The 12,714-nt window shown below is 47.1% G+C and overlaps 1 protein-coding gene across 2 annotated transcripts in view; it reads right to left on the bottom strand.

The window, feature by feature from the left end:
• The window catches only part of micall1a (MICAL-like 1a), an 89,535-nt gene that overhangs the window by 7,212 nt on the left and 69,609 nt on the right, over nucleotides 1-12,714 (bottom strand). For both annotated transcript variants that reach the window (XM_055663011.1, XM_055663012.1), the window contains exons 9-12: nucleotides 6,319-6,827; nucleotides 4,287-4,421; nucleotides 2,567-2,693; nucleotides 196-286 (exon numbers count right to left, since the gene is read on the bottom strand). In XM_055663011.1, the coding sequence (XP_055518986.1) occupies nucleotides 196-286; nucleotides 2,567-2,693; nucleotides 4,287-4,421; nucleotides 6,319-6,827 (862 nt within the window). The remainder of the gene's footprint in view (nucleotides 1-195; nucleotides 287-2,566; nucleotides 2,694-4,286; nucleotides 4,422-6,318; nucleotides 6,828-12,714) is intronic.

Here is a 12,714-nt window from a genome sequence, read left to right as displayed (position 1 = left end):
AGAGGAGAGGGAGTAGAGAGGAGGGGCAGCAGAGAGGAGGGGGAGCAGAGAGGAGAGGGAGCAGAGAGGAGAGGGGGGCAGAGAGGATAGACGGGGTAAAGGCCAGCTGTAGAGGGGACACAGATACCGCTCAGTCAGACGCGCTGCAGGGCAGGAGGTACGGAACCACCACACAGATAGACACAGAGCACTCACGTATAGACCAGTTCGGACTCACGGCGAACCAGCAAGTGCTTCTCATGGATCAGTTTGAACCAGTCGACCAGAAGATCATCCTCGTCGTCATCTGGAGATGAAAATGTGAACCGCATGTTGACAGGTGATGTGACACAGCCTGACCCCTCTCTCCCTCTCTCTCTCTTTTTCTCTCGTCAAGTGTATTTTATTGTCATTTGTCAAGAGTGAAATTCTTATTTGCAGCAGCACCACAGAATATGTAAACATAGTATGTAGACACAAAATGCTGGAGCAACTCAGCGGGTGAGGCAGCATCCATGGAAAGAAGTAATGGGCGACGTTCTTTCCTTCTCTCCATAGATGCTGCCTCACCCGCTGAGTTACTGATTTTACCAGCATCTGCAGTTCTTTCTTCCACATATGTAAACATAGTACAATGTAAACAATAAATGAGAGACAAAAAAAAGTTCAGTGTATAAGATCATAAGGAATAGAAGAAGAATTAGGACATTCGGCCCATCAAGTCTACTCCGCAATTCAATCATGGCTGATCTATCTATCCCCCCTAACCCCATTCTCCTGCCTTCTTCGCATAACCTCTGACACATGCACTAATCACGAATCTATCAATTTCTGCCATAAAATTATCCACTGACAGCCCCCACAGCCTTCTGTGGCAAAGAATTCCACAGATTCACCACCCTCTGACTAAAGAAATTTCTCCTCATCTCCTTCTAAAAGAACATCCTTTAATTCTGAAGCTACGTCCTCTAGCCCTGGACTCTTTCACTAGTGGAAACATCGTCTCCACAATCACTCTATTCACAAATACCCATATATATAGATCATATATTATCAAAGGTGCAAATTACAGTAGGGATTGTAATATCAAGTCCTCTAAACTTAAGTTAAAAAAAAATATATATATATATTTTTTTTACTTAAGTTTAGAGGACTTGATATTACAATCCCTACTGTAATTTGCACCTTTGATAATATATAAAACATACACACACGCACATATGTACACACGAAAAACAGCAAACAGTTCTCCTTCCCTCCCCTACCCTAGTTCTCCGCCTTGTGTCACTTTTGTGTCACAAGCAGGAGCTCACACTGATTTACTCCAGCTTTCTGTGTTTATCTCTTGATTAACTTTCCTGTTTGTAAGCCTCGTTGTCACCTTCCCCTCAGCCAACAATGTTACTCCAGCACGTTGGGTCTCTATGAGGAACACACATACAGTATCTGGTGCAGGCCTGTGGAATGGGCTGGGGATGAGTGAACATGGGCACTCAATGGCCTCCTTCTTTCGGTTCAATTTCCTTACCAACAGAAATTTCTAAATCCAAGCCCGAGACCAGGGATTTGAACACGTAAATGCAGGCCGTCATCTCCGGACTGACATGAACACTGGACGGCCATCTGTGGAGATTAAACTGAGGGCCTGTCCACTTGCCCGGGCGACAGTCATTGAACAGTAGGAGAGTTATCTCCACTATACGCTCAATGCAGCTCCCTCATCCACAGTCAGCTGAAGGTCTGGTCATCGTAAGGATGGGCACGGGGAGTTTAGCACCCAGAAACAGGCAGGGCATGGGGAGTTGGCACCCAGGAACAGGTTGGCCTTCATAACAAGAGGGTTTCAGTATAGGAGTAAAGAGGTTCTTCTGCAGTTGTATAGGGCTCTGGTGAGACCACATCTGGGGTATTGTGTACAGTTTTGGTCTCCTAATTTGAGGAAGGACATCCTTGTGATTGAGGCAGTGCAGCATAGGTTCACGAGATTGATCCCTGGGATGGCGGGACTGTCGTATGAGGAAAGATTGATAAGACTAGGCTTGTATTCACTGGAGTTTAGAAGGATGAGGAGTAATCTTATAGAAACATATAAAATTATAAAAAGACTGGACAAGCTAGATGCAGGAAAAATCTTCCCAATGTTGGGCGAGTCCAGAACCAGGGGCCACAGTCTTAGAATCAAGGGGAGGTCATTTAAGACTGAGGTGAGAAAAAACTTTTTACCCAGAGAGTTGGGAATTTGTGGAATTCCCTGCCACAGAGGGCAGTGGAGACCAAATCACAGGATGGATTTAAGAGAGAGTTAGATAGAGCTCTAGGGGCTAGTGGAATCACGGGATATGGGGAGAAGGCAGGCACGGGTTATTGATAGTTAATGAATGGCAGTGCTGGCTCGAAGGGCCGAATGGCCTCCTCCTGCACCTATTTTCTATGTAACAGGCTGGGCATGGGAGTTTGGCACCCAGGAACATGCTGCCCGTTTCCTGTACTTCAGCAAACTCTAACTTCTGGTGAACTCCGAGCCTGCCCTTCAACCCCAAGAACTTCAGCCCACGTTCCCGGCCCAGCGTGTGTTTGCTGAACTCACCGTTTTCACAGTTGCGGAGTTTCTCCTCCAGAGCCACCCCGCGGAATTCCAGCTCATCCAGCTGCTGCTCCAGGTTTTCCAGCTGCCCTTGGATACTCTCCTCAGGAATGTACTGGTCTGCGTGCACCTGAAAGATCGCACGTCGATGACCACAGTGGATGAGAAAAAGATTGGTGAAATTAAACAAGATCATAAGTGCTTACAGTAATGGGAGAGGACTTTACTAGCAGTGGGTGAGTCTAAGACACGAAGGCACAACCTCAGTATAAGAGAATGTACCTTTAGGCTGGAGATGAGGAGGAATTTCCTTAGGCAGAGGGTGGTGAATCTGTGGAATTCATTGCCACAAATTCACCACCTTTGGGTATTTTTAAAACAGGGATTGATGGGATTAGTAAGGGCGTCAAAGGTTACGGGGGCAAGGCAGGAGAATTGGGTAGAGGGGGAAAATCGATAACCCATGTCTGAATGGTGTAGACTCAATGGGCCGAATGGTCTAATTCTTCCCCCGTCTTGTTGTCTTAAGTAATTAAAATTCCTCATGCTTATTTACTATTTTTACTAATTTCCTTAATATGTTTGCATATTTCTCTCTCTCCCACTCCCATTCTCTCACTAATACATGAGTTGGGGGCTGTGTTGTATTATTGATTCCTTTCCCTTCCTCTAAGCTCTGCCACTTCTCCCCTGTATCCTTCGTAAACATTCTATTTTTAATTTTGAATTGTAATTTCTCTTTAACCATGCGCCAATCTTTACTTCTCCGTGGGTTGTCACCTTGTCGCGGTGGAGAAGCTTGCGTGGACCTGAGATCCTGAGAACGATGCCGTCCGGAGCTAGGCTCCATGTAGGGCCACCCATGGCGGTACGGTCGAGGGGGAGGTCTCTGACAAAGAGCAATCCAATCTAGGCCTCAACGGTGGAACAGGCGGAGGATGATGGCTGACCTTAGTGGAGCGTCTCAACGGCTGGGGAAGGTGGATGAAGGCTGCAGCAGAAACAGGTCTCCGGTCGTCTTGGACTCCAAGCCACTGGATCCTGACCCAGATCTGTCAAGATGGCTGTCTGTGCACCAGTCTCCCCATGTTAAACAAAGTCACGCACATATAGGGAATGTCCTCCATATAGGGAATAGCACTCTGGAGACACCCATGGTCAGCCATCACCGAGGGGGCTCTAAGAAGCTCCAATCTTTGCTGTGTCTGGATTTTACAGACGCATGATTGTCTCTAACTTCTGTTTTATCGCAGACACTGGCACCATTGATGGTTTGACAAATTAATTAATATTCAATAGGATTAAACATTATGATCAACTAGACTGTGTAGGAAGGAACTGCAGATGCTGGTTTAAACCGAAGGTAGGCACAAAAAGCTGGAGTTAACTCAGCGGGACAGGCAGCGTCTCAGGAGAGAAGGAATAGGTGACATTTCGGATCGAGACCGTTCTCTGAAGAAGTCGTAGGAGGATTCACTTCTATTAAGGCAGCACAAGGACCTAGAATCAGGCCGGGCGGCACAGTGGTACTTCTTCAGAGAAGGGTCTCGACCCGAAACGTCACCCATTCCTTCTCTCCAGAGATGCTACCTGTCCCGCAGAGCAACTCCAGCTGTTTGTGTCTAGCTATGATTGAATGGCAGAGCAGACTTGATGGGCTGAGTGGCCGAATTCTGATCTTGGAGGGAAGGCGTGACTGCTGGAAGCCCTGATTTGTACCCACCTTGCGTTTGATGAGTGGGAAGCCGTGACCGGGGGCTGGCGGACGAGCTGGCTTCGGCCCTCTCCGTGGTCTGAGTGGGACCGGACCTCCGGCCGGAGAGGATTTTCTGTCAAATGGATTTTCTTTGCAAGACGACTGCAAAAAGAACATTTAATTGTCTGATCAAAGGTTGTGTGAACGAACGCGTGGGAGAGATACTTCCAGCTGTGTTGATATGATCAGCCTCATGAATCAGTAACAAAGCTCGCTTATCATGCCCTTTAAATGTCCTGACATATTTGCTAGTTCCAGTCAGCACTTGGAAAGCATTAGTCGGAGTCACGGAATAGTTGGAATAGAACCTTTGATTTCCGCAGAATGAGAAAAGTTAGCGTGTCTCCAAAGACACTTACAAACATCTACAGATACACCGTTAGAAAGCATAGACAATAGACAATAGGTGCAGGAGCAGGCCATTCAGCCCTTCGAGCCAACACCACCATTCAATGTGATCATGGCTGATCATCCACAATCAGTACCTCGTTCCTGCCTTCTCCCCATATCCCCTGACTCCACTATCTTTAAGAGCCCTATCTAGATCTCTCTTGAAAGTATCCAGAGAACCGGCCTCCACCCCCCTCTGAGGCAGAGAATTCCACACTCACAACTCTCTGTGAGAAAAAGTGTTTCCTCATCTCTGTTCTAAATGGCTTACCCCTTATTCTTAAACTGTGGCCCCTGGTGCTGGACTCCCCCAACATCAGGAACATGTTTCCTGCCTCTAGCGTGTCCAAACCCTTAACAATCTTATATGTTTCAATAAGATTCCCTCTCATCCTTCTAAACTCCAGAGTGTACAAGCCCAGCTGCTCCATTCTCTCAGCATATGACAGTCCCGCCATCCCGGGAATTAACCTTGTTGCACTCCCTCAATAGTAAGTTGTAGTTGGGAAGGAAAGATAGATCAGCCATGATTGAATGGCAGAGTAGACTTCATGGGCCAAATCATCTAATTCTGCTCCTAGAACTTATGAACTATGAACATTGCTTACAATGCCATAATTAATATCACATAACTAGCATGCGGACCAGACTGGAGTGAAAATGGCACCAGAATCTGGCGACTCTTGCATGCAGTCTCAGTGAACTATTTCTGTGCTCTTTGTTCTAATCGGGGATTGTGCTTAGGTATAGCAATACTCTACTGAAATGTATGCCAGAATTTCATCATAGCTTTGTACACGGGAAGAACCATTGATCAATGCATGACCATGTGGGGGCAGAGTCAGGGACTGTACGCCCCGCGTTATTGTACAGGGTTCTCATGTGAAGTGGGAGCATTCACCAGTTTCCCAAAGGGTCATGCGCCGCCCCTGTGGACTGGGAACGCGGTCGGATGCCTTAATCGAGGCCTCGATGCATTCCGGATCGCCGAGTAGAAGCCTGGGTCGGCGGAGCAGTCAATGGAGCCCGCGTCTGGGGCCCGGGCCAGCACCACGGAGGCGCCAAGTGGGGCGTCAACTGCGGTGAGGCCTCGGCGGCAGAAGTTCAATCCTTTTCTCTTCAGCTTATTGTCTATCTTAGCCATATGTTTTACTACAGACTTCGGGCAATGGAAGCGCAGCGGTAGAGCTGCTGTCTCACAGCGCCAGAGACCTGGGTTCGGTCCCGACTACGGGTGCTGTCTGTACGGAGTTTGTACGTCTTCCCCGTGACCTGCAGGATCTCCAGTTTCCTACCACACTCCAAAGACGTACAGTTTTGTAGGTTAATTGGCTTAGTGTCATTGTAAATTGTCTCTAGTGTGTGTAGGATCGTGTTGGTGTGCGGGGATCGCTGGTCGATGCAGGCTCGGTGACCTCTAAACGAAACTAGTCAAGAATCTACCCACAATCATTTCCATTCCCCTGTCCACGCATTTTCGGTCATCTCTCCAAAAAAAACTAAATCAGATTCAACAGGCATGATCCCCCCCCCTCTATAAGTTCCTCTCTCAGATAAGCTGAACGTTTCATTTATTGTATGTTTAGTGACGCACCATCTCCACACCTACCTTTGGCTGGTCAGAGCTGGCAGCTTTTAATCTGTTCGATTCTGGAGATGGGTGACGTGGGGAAGCCGGAGGTTTAGGGGGAGGCCGGTGATAGACTGGTGGTGCTGGTCCTTCAGTAGATGTTGCGTTGGACTCTTTGGTTGCTGGACTCCCACTAGCCACCCCTGGGCTTCCTCGTGCCACCTCCAGGCTTGTGCCGGTCACTGCTGGCCACTCACCAGCCGCCTCTGGGATCTCGCCGGCCACCGTTGGAGTTTCGCTGGAGGTCTCCGGAGTCTTGTCCGCTGGACTTGTGCTGGCCAATTCCGGGCTCCCACTAGCCACTGCTGGGCTCTCACTCGTCACCTCTGGATCTTCACTGGTCACCTCTGGACCCTCACCCTCTGGGCCCTTGCCAGGGCTGTCTTCAAACCTCCTGCGTAGTTCTGGAGTAGACCTTGCGGAGCTCCCGGGAATGCTTTCCATGCTGAGGGAAGGGGAAGGGGTTGCGGAGAAGACTGAGCGCTGGGCTGAAAGAGATTGATAACTCAATTGATAACTCAAATTACATTGAAAAGTTAAATGCTATGTGAAGCGAGGAACTGCAGATGCAAAGACAGACACAAAATGCTGGAGTAACCCAGCGGGAAAGGCAGCATCTCTGGAGAATTGTTTCGGGTCGAGATCCTTCAAACGTCACCCATTCCTTCTCTCCAGAGATGCTGCCTGACCCGCTGAGTTACTCCAGTTTTTTAGACAATAGACAAGACATTAGGTGCAGGAGCAGGCCATTCGGCCCTTCGAGCCAGCACCGCCATTCAATGTGATCATGGCTGATCATCCCCCACCCCGTTCCTGCCTTCCCCCTATATCCCCATGACTCCGCTATCTTTAAGAGCCCTATCTAGCTCTCTAGAAAGTATCCAGAGAACCGGCCTCCACCGCCCTCTGAGGCAGAGAATTCCACAGACTCACCACTCTCTGTGAGAAAAAGTGTTTCCTCGTGTCCGTTCTAAATGGCTTACTTCTTATTCTTATTTTTGTGTCCGTCTTCCAGTTAAATGCTATGATTATTTATTTAACTAATAAACATTTTCTTCTGTTAAAGGGTTCAAATGCAATTCAATCAGGAATAATAATTCGTATTTATTTAGCATAATTTCCATCAGTTTGAAGAAGGGTCTCGACCCGAAACATCACCCATTCCTTCTCTCCAGAGATGCTGCCTGTCTCGCTGAGTTACTCCAGCATTTTGTGTCTATCTTTGGTTTAAACCAACATCTGCAGTACCTTCCTACACATAATAATTTGCATTCCCAATATATATAATCACGTATGTACCACAAAGTACCGTATAACACATGATAGAGATTATTACTTTATAAATAGTCAACAGAACTTTTCACTGTCAGTCTTTAGTGGCTTAAAACTTCTATGATTCTAAAAGTCTACTTTGCTAAAATCTTACATAATCTTATTATGGGAATGTCTGAGGACAGATTTGACCAGGAAAGGATGGATATAAAATACCAGACACAGAAGAGAAACTAAAATAAACTCTTTGGTTTGTTTTATGTGGGGGGAGGAGGGAGGGGATCGGGGGAAACTTTTTTTCAAGTTCTATCCATCCCAGAGATGTGATCAATTTTCGGATCACATTCTCCGGGCTCTGTGGCCCACCATCGCTGGAGCTGGAAGCCTCTTCGGACTGTCGTGAGCCCCACCGCAGGGCGCGGACTTAACATCGGAGCGGATCCCTTGCCTGGGATCGCTCCCACCGCGGAACCAACATCAAGGGCTCGCTGTCTCGAGTGAGGCTGAGTAGGGAGTTCCAACGGGAGTCGTGGAAGGTTCGACCAGCCCCGACGCGAGGTTCGATCGACCATCGCGGGGGAGCTGACATCCCCCTGATGCAGGAGCTGAACGCCTCGACGCGGAGGGCCCGAATGCCGCCGGCTATGTCGTCAAGATCATCCCGTCACCCGGGGGCTCGAGGCCCACGATCGAGGAGAAGAACTAAGGAAGGACTTGAACTTTATTTCGCCTTCCATCACAGTGAGGAATGTGTAGGAGTCACTGTGGTGGATGTTCATGTTAAAATGTGTTTTTTTGAGTGATCTGGTGCTTTTAATTGTATGACTGACCTGGCCAATGAAATTTCGCGTATGTTGCAAAACATACTTGGCGAATAAAAGTGCGATTCTGATTCTGATTCTGAAATTGAACTAACTAGATTTGGTATGTTCAAGACAAAACTAGTTAAATCCCCGCAATCTGATGATGTACAGCTGGTGAAGTACAGTAAACCCTCGTTATGATGGAACACGAGGTGCAGGGGAGGGGGTGATCATTCTTACCTATTGTCCACTATAACCGAGTTAGAGAATATCATTATATAAGCAGTAGAAACAAACTACCGCAGTTGCTGATTAATACATAAAAGGAAACTTAGTGCTGAGTAACTCAGCGAGTCAGGCAGCATCTCTGGAGAACATGGATAGGTGGTGGTTTGGGTCCAGACCTTTCTTCAGACTCTTGGTCCAGAACTGGGCCTGGAATCCAGGTGAGTTGTCGGCCCCGAGAGGAGAGGAGAGGAGAGGATCGGCGGAGTCAATGGTCGTGGCCCGTGGGTGGCCGGAGACCAGGTAAGCTTTGGCGGTGTGGCTTAGAAGAGGCGCGAGTCGGGGGCGACAAGGGGCAGCCAGTGCTGCAGGCAGCCGGGGAGTGGCGTGGGCAGCTGACGGTAGGTCTGTCTGCTATAACCCAAATCCGTTATAAAGAGGTCGGTAAAACGATAGTTTACTGTAGATGAAATTAGGAGAGGCATTGACAGGGTGGACAATCAGAATGTTGTTCCCAGGATGAGAATGTCCCAACACTAGAGGGCGTAGGTGAGCAGGGAAAAGTCGTGGAATGCATTGGTGGAGGTAGATGTGATGTTTAAGAAAGAACTGCAGATGCTGGAAAATCGAAGGTACACAAAAATGCTGGAGAAACTCAGTGGGTGCAGCAGCATCTATGGAACGAAGGAGATAGGCAACGTTTCGGGCCGAAACGTTGCCTATTTCCTTCGCTCCATAGATGCTGCTGCATCCGCTGAGTTTCTCCAGCATGTTTGAGGTAGATATGATAGTGGCTTGTAGATAAGCACATGGAAGTGAAAGGAATAGAGGGTCATAGATCACATTCAGGCAGATGAGATCAGTTTAACTTGGCATCATGTTTGGCTCAAACATTATGGCTGATGTGCGGTACTGTAGAAATGACTGATGTTAATAATAATAATAATAATAATAATAATAACTTTATTTATAAAGCACTTTAAACAACTGCAGTTGCCACAAAGTGCTGTACATGAGAACTCATGGACAAGACGTTATTACAAACCATTAAAAACCGTAAAACAAAGGACTATAAAACAGTAAAAATTAAAAGACATTAAAAGCACTAAAAACAGGAGCAATGTCTCAGCCAGTGTCGAAAGCCAGAGAATACAAATGAGTTTTTAGGGTGGATTTGAAGATGGACAGTGAGGGGGCCTGTCTGATGTGCAACGGCAAGGTGTTCCAGAGTGCCGGAGCAGCAACAGAAAAGGCTCTGTCCCCTCTGAGCTTCCGCTTAGACCTTGGTACCTCAAGGAGCAGCTGATCAGCTGACCTGAGGCGCCGGGCAGGAGCGTATGGGTGGAGCAGCTCAGAGAGGCAAGGCGGGGCGAGCCCATTCAACGATTTAACGATTCAGGAAAAGCGTCTATTTCATCATACTCCACTCTGTTTAAGGAGAGACAAACCAGGGCACAATATGCTTTGATACCATGTTACTAAAATCCATTATGAGGAGCAGTTCCATATTGGCACAAGTATGCGCTCGCCAGTGCCAACTGAATGGATATCTATTGAACCAACATAAAAAGTGTGAAGAGGTCACTGATGTGCATCTCTGGAAGTCACTGACCCTCACTTCAGTCAAAATAGTTATACCGTAAAAGATTCAAAGATATTTAGAGGTTTTGCCTGCCAAGCTTTGATTCCAGTTTATTGAGACTAAATTTATCACCATCCCACTGAATCCCCTCAGTCTCTGACTATTTTTACCGTGGTGTCCTATACATCCTTTTCCAGTTATTCTAAATTTACAACGGCTACTTCCTCAATATTCCCCTGATAATTTCTCCAGTTGGCCTGGCTCGTTTCCCAAAGAACAACACTGCTACCTCCCCTTTGTTGAGCCAGAAATGCACTGATCAAGAAAGTTTCCCTGAACAGGCATCAGATAATCTTCTTCTTTGCCATCTATGTGATTGCTAGCCATCTCCAAATAGATATTTGAATTCCCCCACTATCACTAGCCTGTGGCTTTTGCATATTACATTAGTTTAGTTTAGAGATACCATGCGGAAACAGGCCCTTCGGCCCACCGAGTCGATACCGACCTTCACACTAGCACCGTCCTACACACACTAATGCCCCTGTCCCACTTAGGAAACCTGAACGGAAACCTCTGGAGACTTTGCGCCCCACCCAAAGTTTCCGTGCGGTTCCCGGAGGTTGCAGGTGGTTGCCGGAGGTTGCTGGTAGTGGAAGCAGGTAGCAAGACTGACAAAAACCTCCGGGAACTGCACAGAAATCTTGGATGGGGCACAAAGTCTCCAGAGGTTTCCGTTCAGGTTTCCTAAGTGGGACAGGGGCATAAGGGACAATTTACTATTTTTTACTGAAGCCAATTAACCTACAAACCCACACATCTTTGTAGTTTGGGAGGAAACCGAAGCACGTTCAAGCGAGAATGTACAAACTCCTGACAGACAGCACCTGTCGTCAGGATCGAACCCGGGTATCTGGTGCTGTGAGGCAGCAGCTCTACCTGCTGCACCATCGTATCTCTAGGTTTTCTCCTCAATCTTGTTCCCAGCGGTTGACAGCCTACAGAATGTCTTATGTGGTTTATTTTGCCTGTAGCAGCCATGTTTTATGTACCTCTTGTACATGTACCTTAAACATTGGGTTTCCTTTAACTCTCAGCTTAGTCCTTTCCAAAACACACTGTTTCTCTTCCATTCGTCTCTTCCAATCTTGTCTACTCTTTATCCCCCTCCCCTTTCAACACGGCCCAAATCCCTGCAGAATTAATTTAAAACCCCCCAAAGCGTTTTGAACCTTGCTATGGGGTTGTGCCGAAAGGAACTGCAGATGCTGGTATATACCAAAGATAGACACAAAATGCTGGAGTAACTCAGCAGGTCAGGCAGCAGCTGTAGAGAAACAGGATGGGTAATATTTTGGGTGTGAAGGGTCCCAACCCGAAACAGCACCCGTCCTTTTTCTCTACAGATGTGCCTGACCCAATGAGTTACTCCAGCACTTTGTGTCTATCTTCCTGTGAGGATCCACGGATGCAACTCTGTTGGATTGCAATCTGCCTGAACTGTGGAGTTGCACCTCCGCAAATTCATTCCAAAGCCCCAGGAATGTAAAGTGCTCCCTCTTACATCATATGTTTGTGGGGTGTGGGGATTGCAACCTTCACATGGTCCGCCCTGTTTCGACGAATGCAATCAACCCGGCGTGCACAATCAAATAAGATCAAATAGAACAAGTTGTCCTGCAACTTTAGGCTGTGCACGCCATACTCAAGAAGAAGAGAGGAAGATTTGTTCATGCACTCCATTGTAGAGAACTTCCTCGTTCCGTGACTCTGAAAGCCCCTTTAAATCCATTTAATTCCAACTTTATTGGTGAAAGACCCAAAATGTTATTCTAGTCCTCTCTACAGATGTTACCAAACCTGCTGAACATTTCCTACTTTTGTTATTTGGGAGCTTCCAATACCTGGCGTATTTAGGAATGTTTAAGAAAGAACTGCAGATGCTGGAGAAATCGAAGGTAGACAAAAATGTTGGAGAAACTCAGCAGGTGAGGCAGCATCTATGGAGCGAATGAACAGGTGACGTTTCGGGTCGAGATCCTTCTTCAGACCAAAGGAATAGGTGACGTTTTGGCTCGAGACCCTTTTTCAGACTGAAGAAGGGTCTCGACCCAAAACGTCACCTATTCCTTTGCTCCATAGATGCTGCCTCACCCGCTGAGTTTCTCCAGCATTTTTGTCTATCCTGGAGTATTCAGCGTTTATTGTCCTGCTCTGCGTAGAACCTGGCGTGTGTTAATGTGTCTGAATATCTTCTACTGAATGCACTCGTTGCTCAATGCTACGAAGATATAGTGCCGACTCTTTCAAGGGGAAAGGAATAGTTATTTTCTCAACTAATTATACATCTTTTTGGGATCTTCTTCCAACACACAATAAATAATAGAAAAAACACAAAGTGCTGGAATAACTCAGTAGGCCGGACAGCATCTCTGGAAGACATGGATCAGTGTGGTTTTTAATCAGGACCCTTCTTCAGACTTCTTCTTGGTC

The sequence above is a fragment of the Leucoraja erinacea genome, chromosome 37, assembly GCF_028641065.1.
Source record: "Leucoraja erinacea ecotype New England chromosome 37, Leri_hhj_1, whole genome shotgun sequence".
Taxonomy (NCBI): domain Eukaryota; kingdom Metazoa; phylum Chordata; class Chondrichthyes; order Rajiformes; family Rajidae; genus Leucoraja; species Leucoraja erinaceus.
The sequence above is the reverse complement of the archived record's forward strand: the minus strand, read 5'-3'. Positions and strand labels throughout refer to the sequence as shown.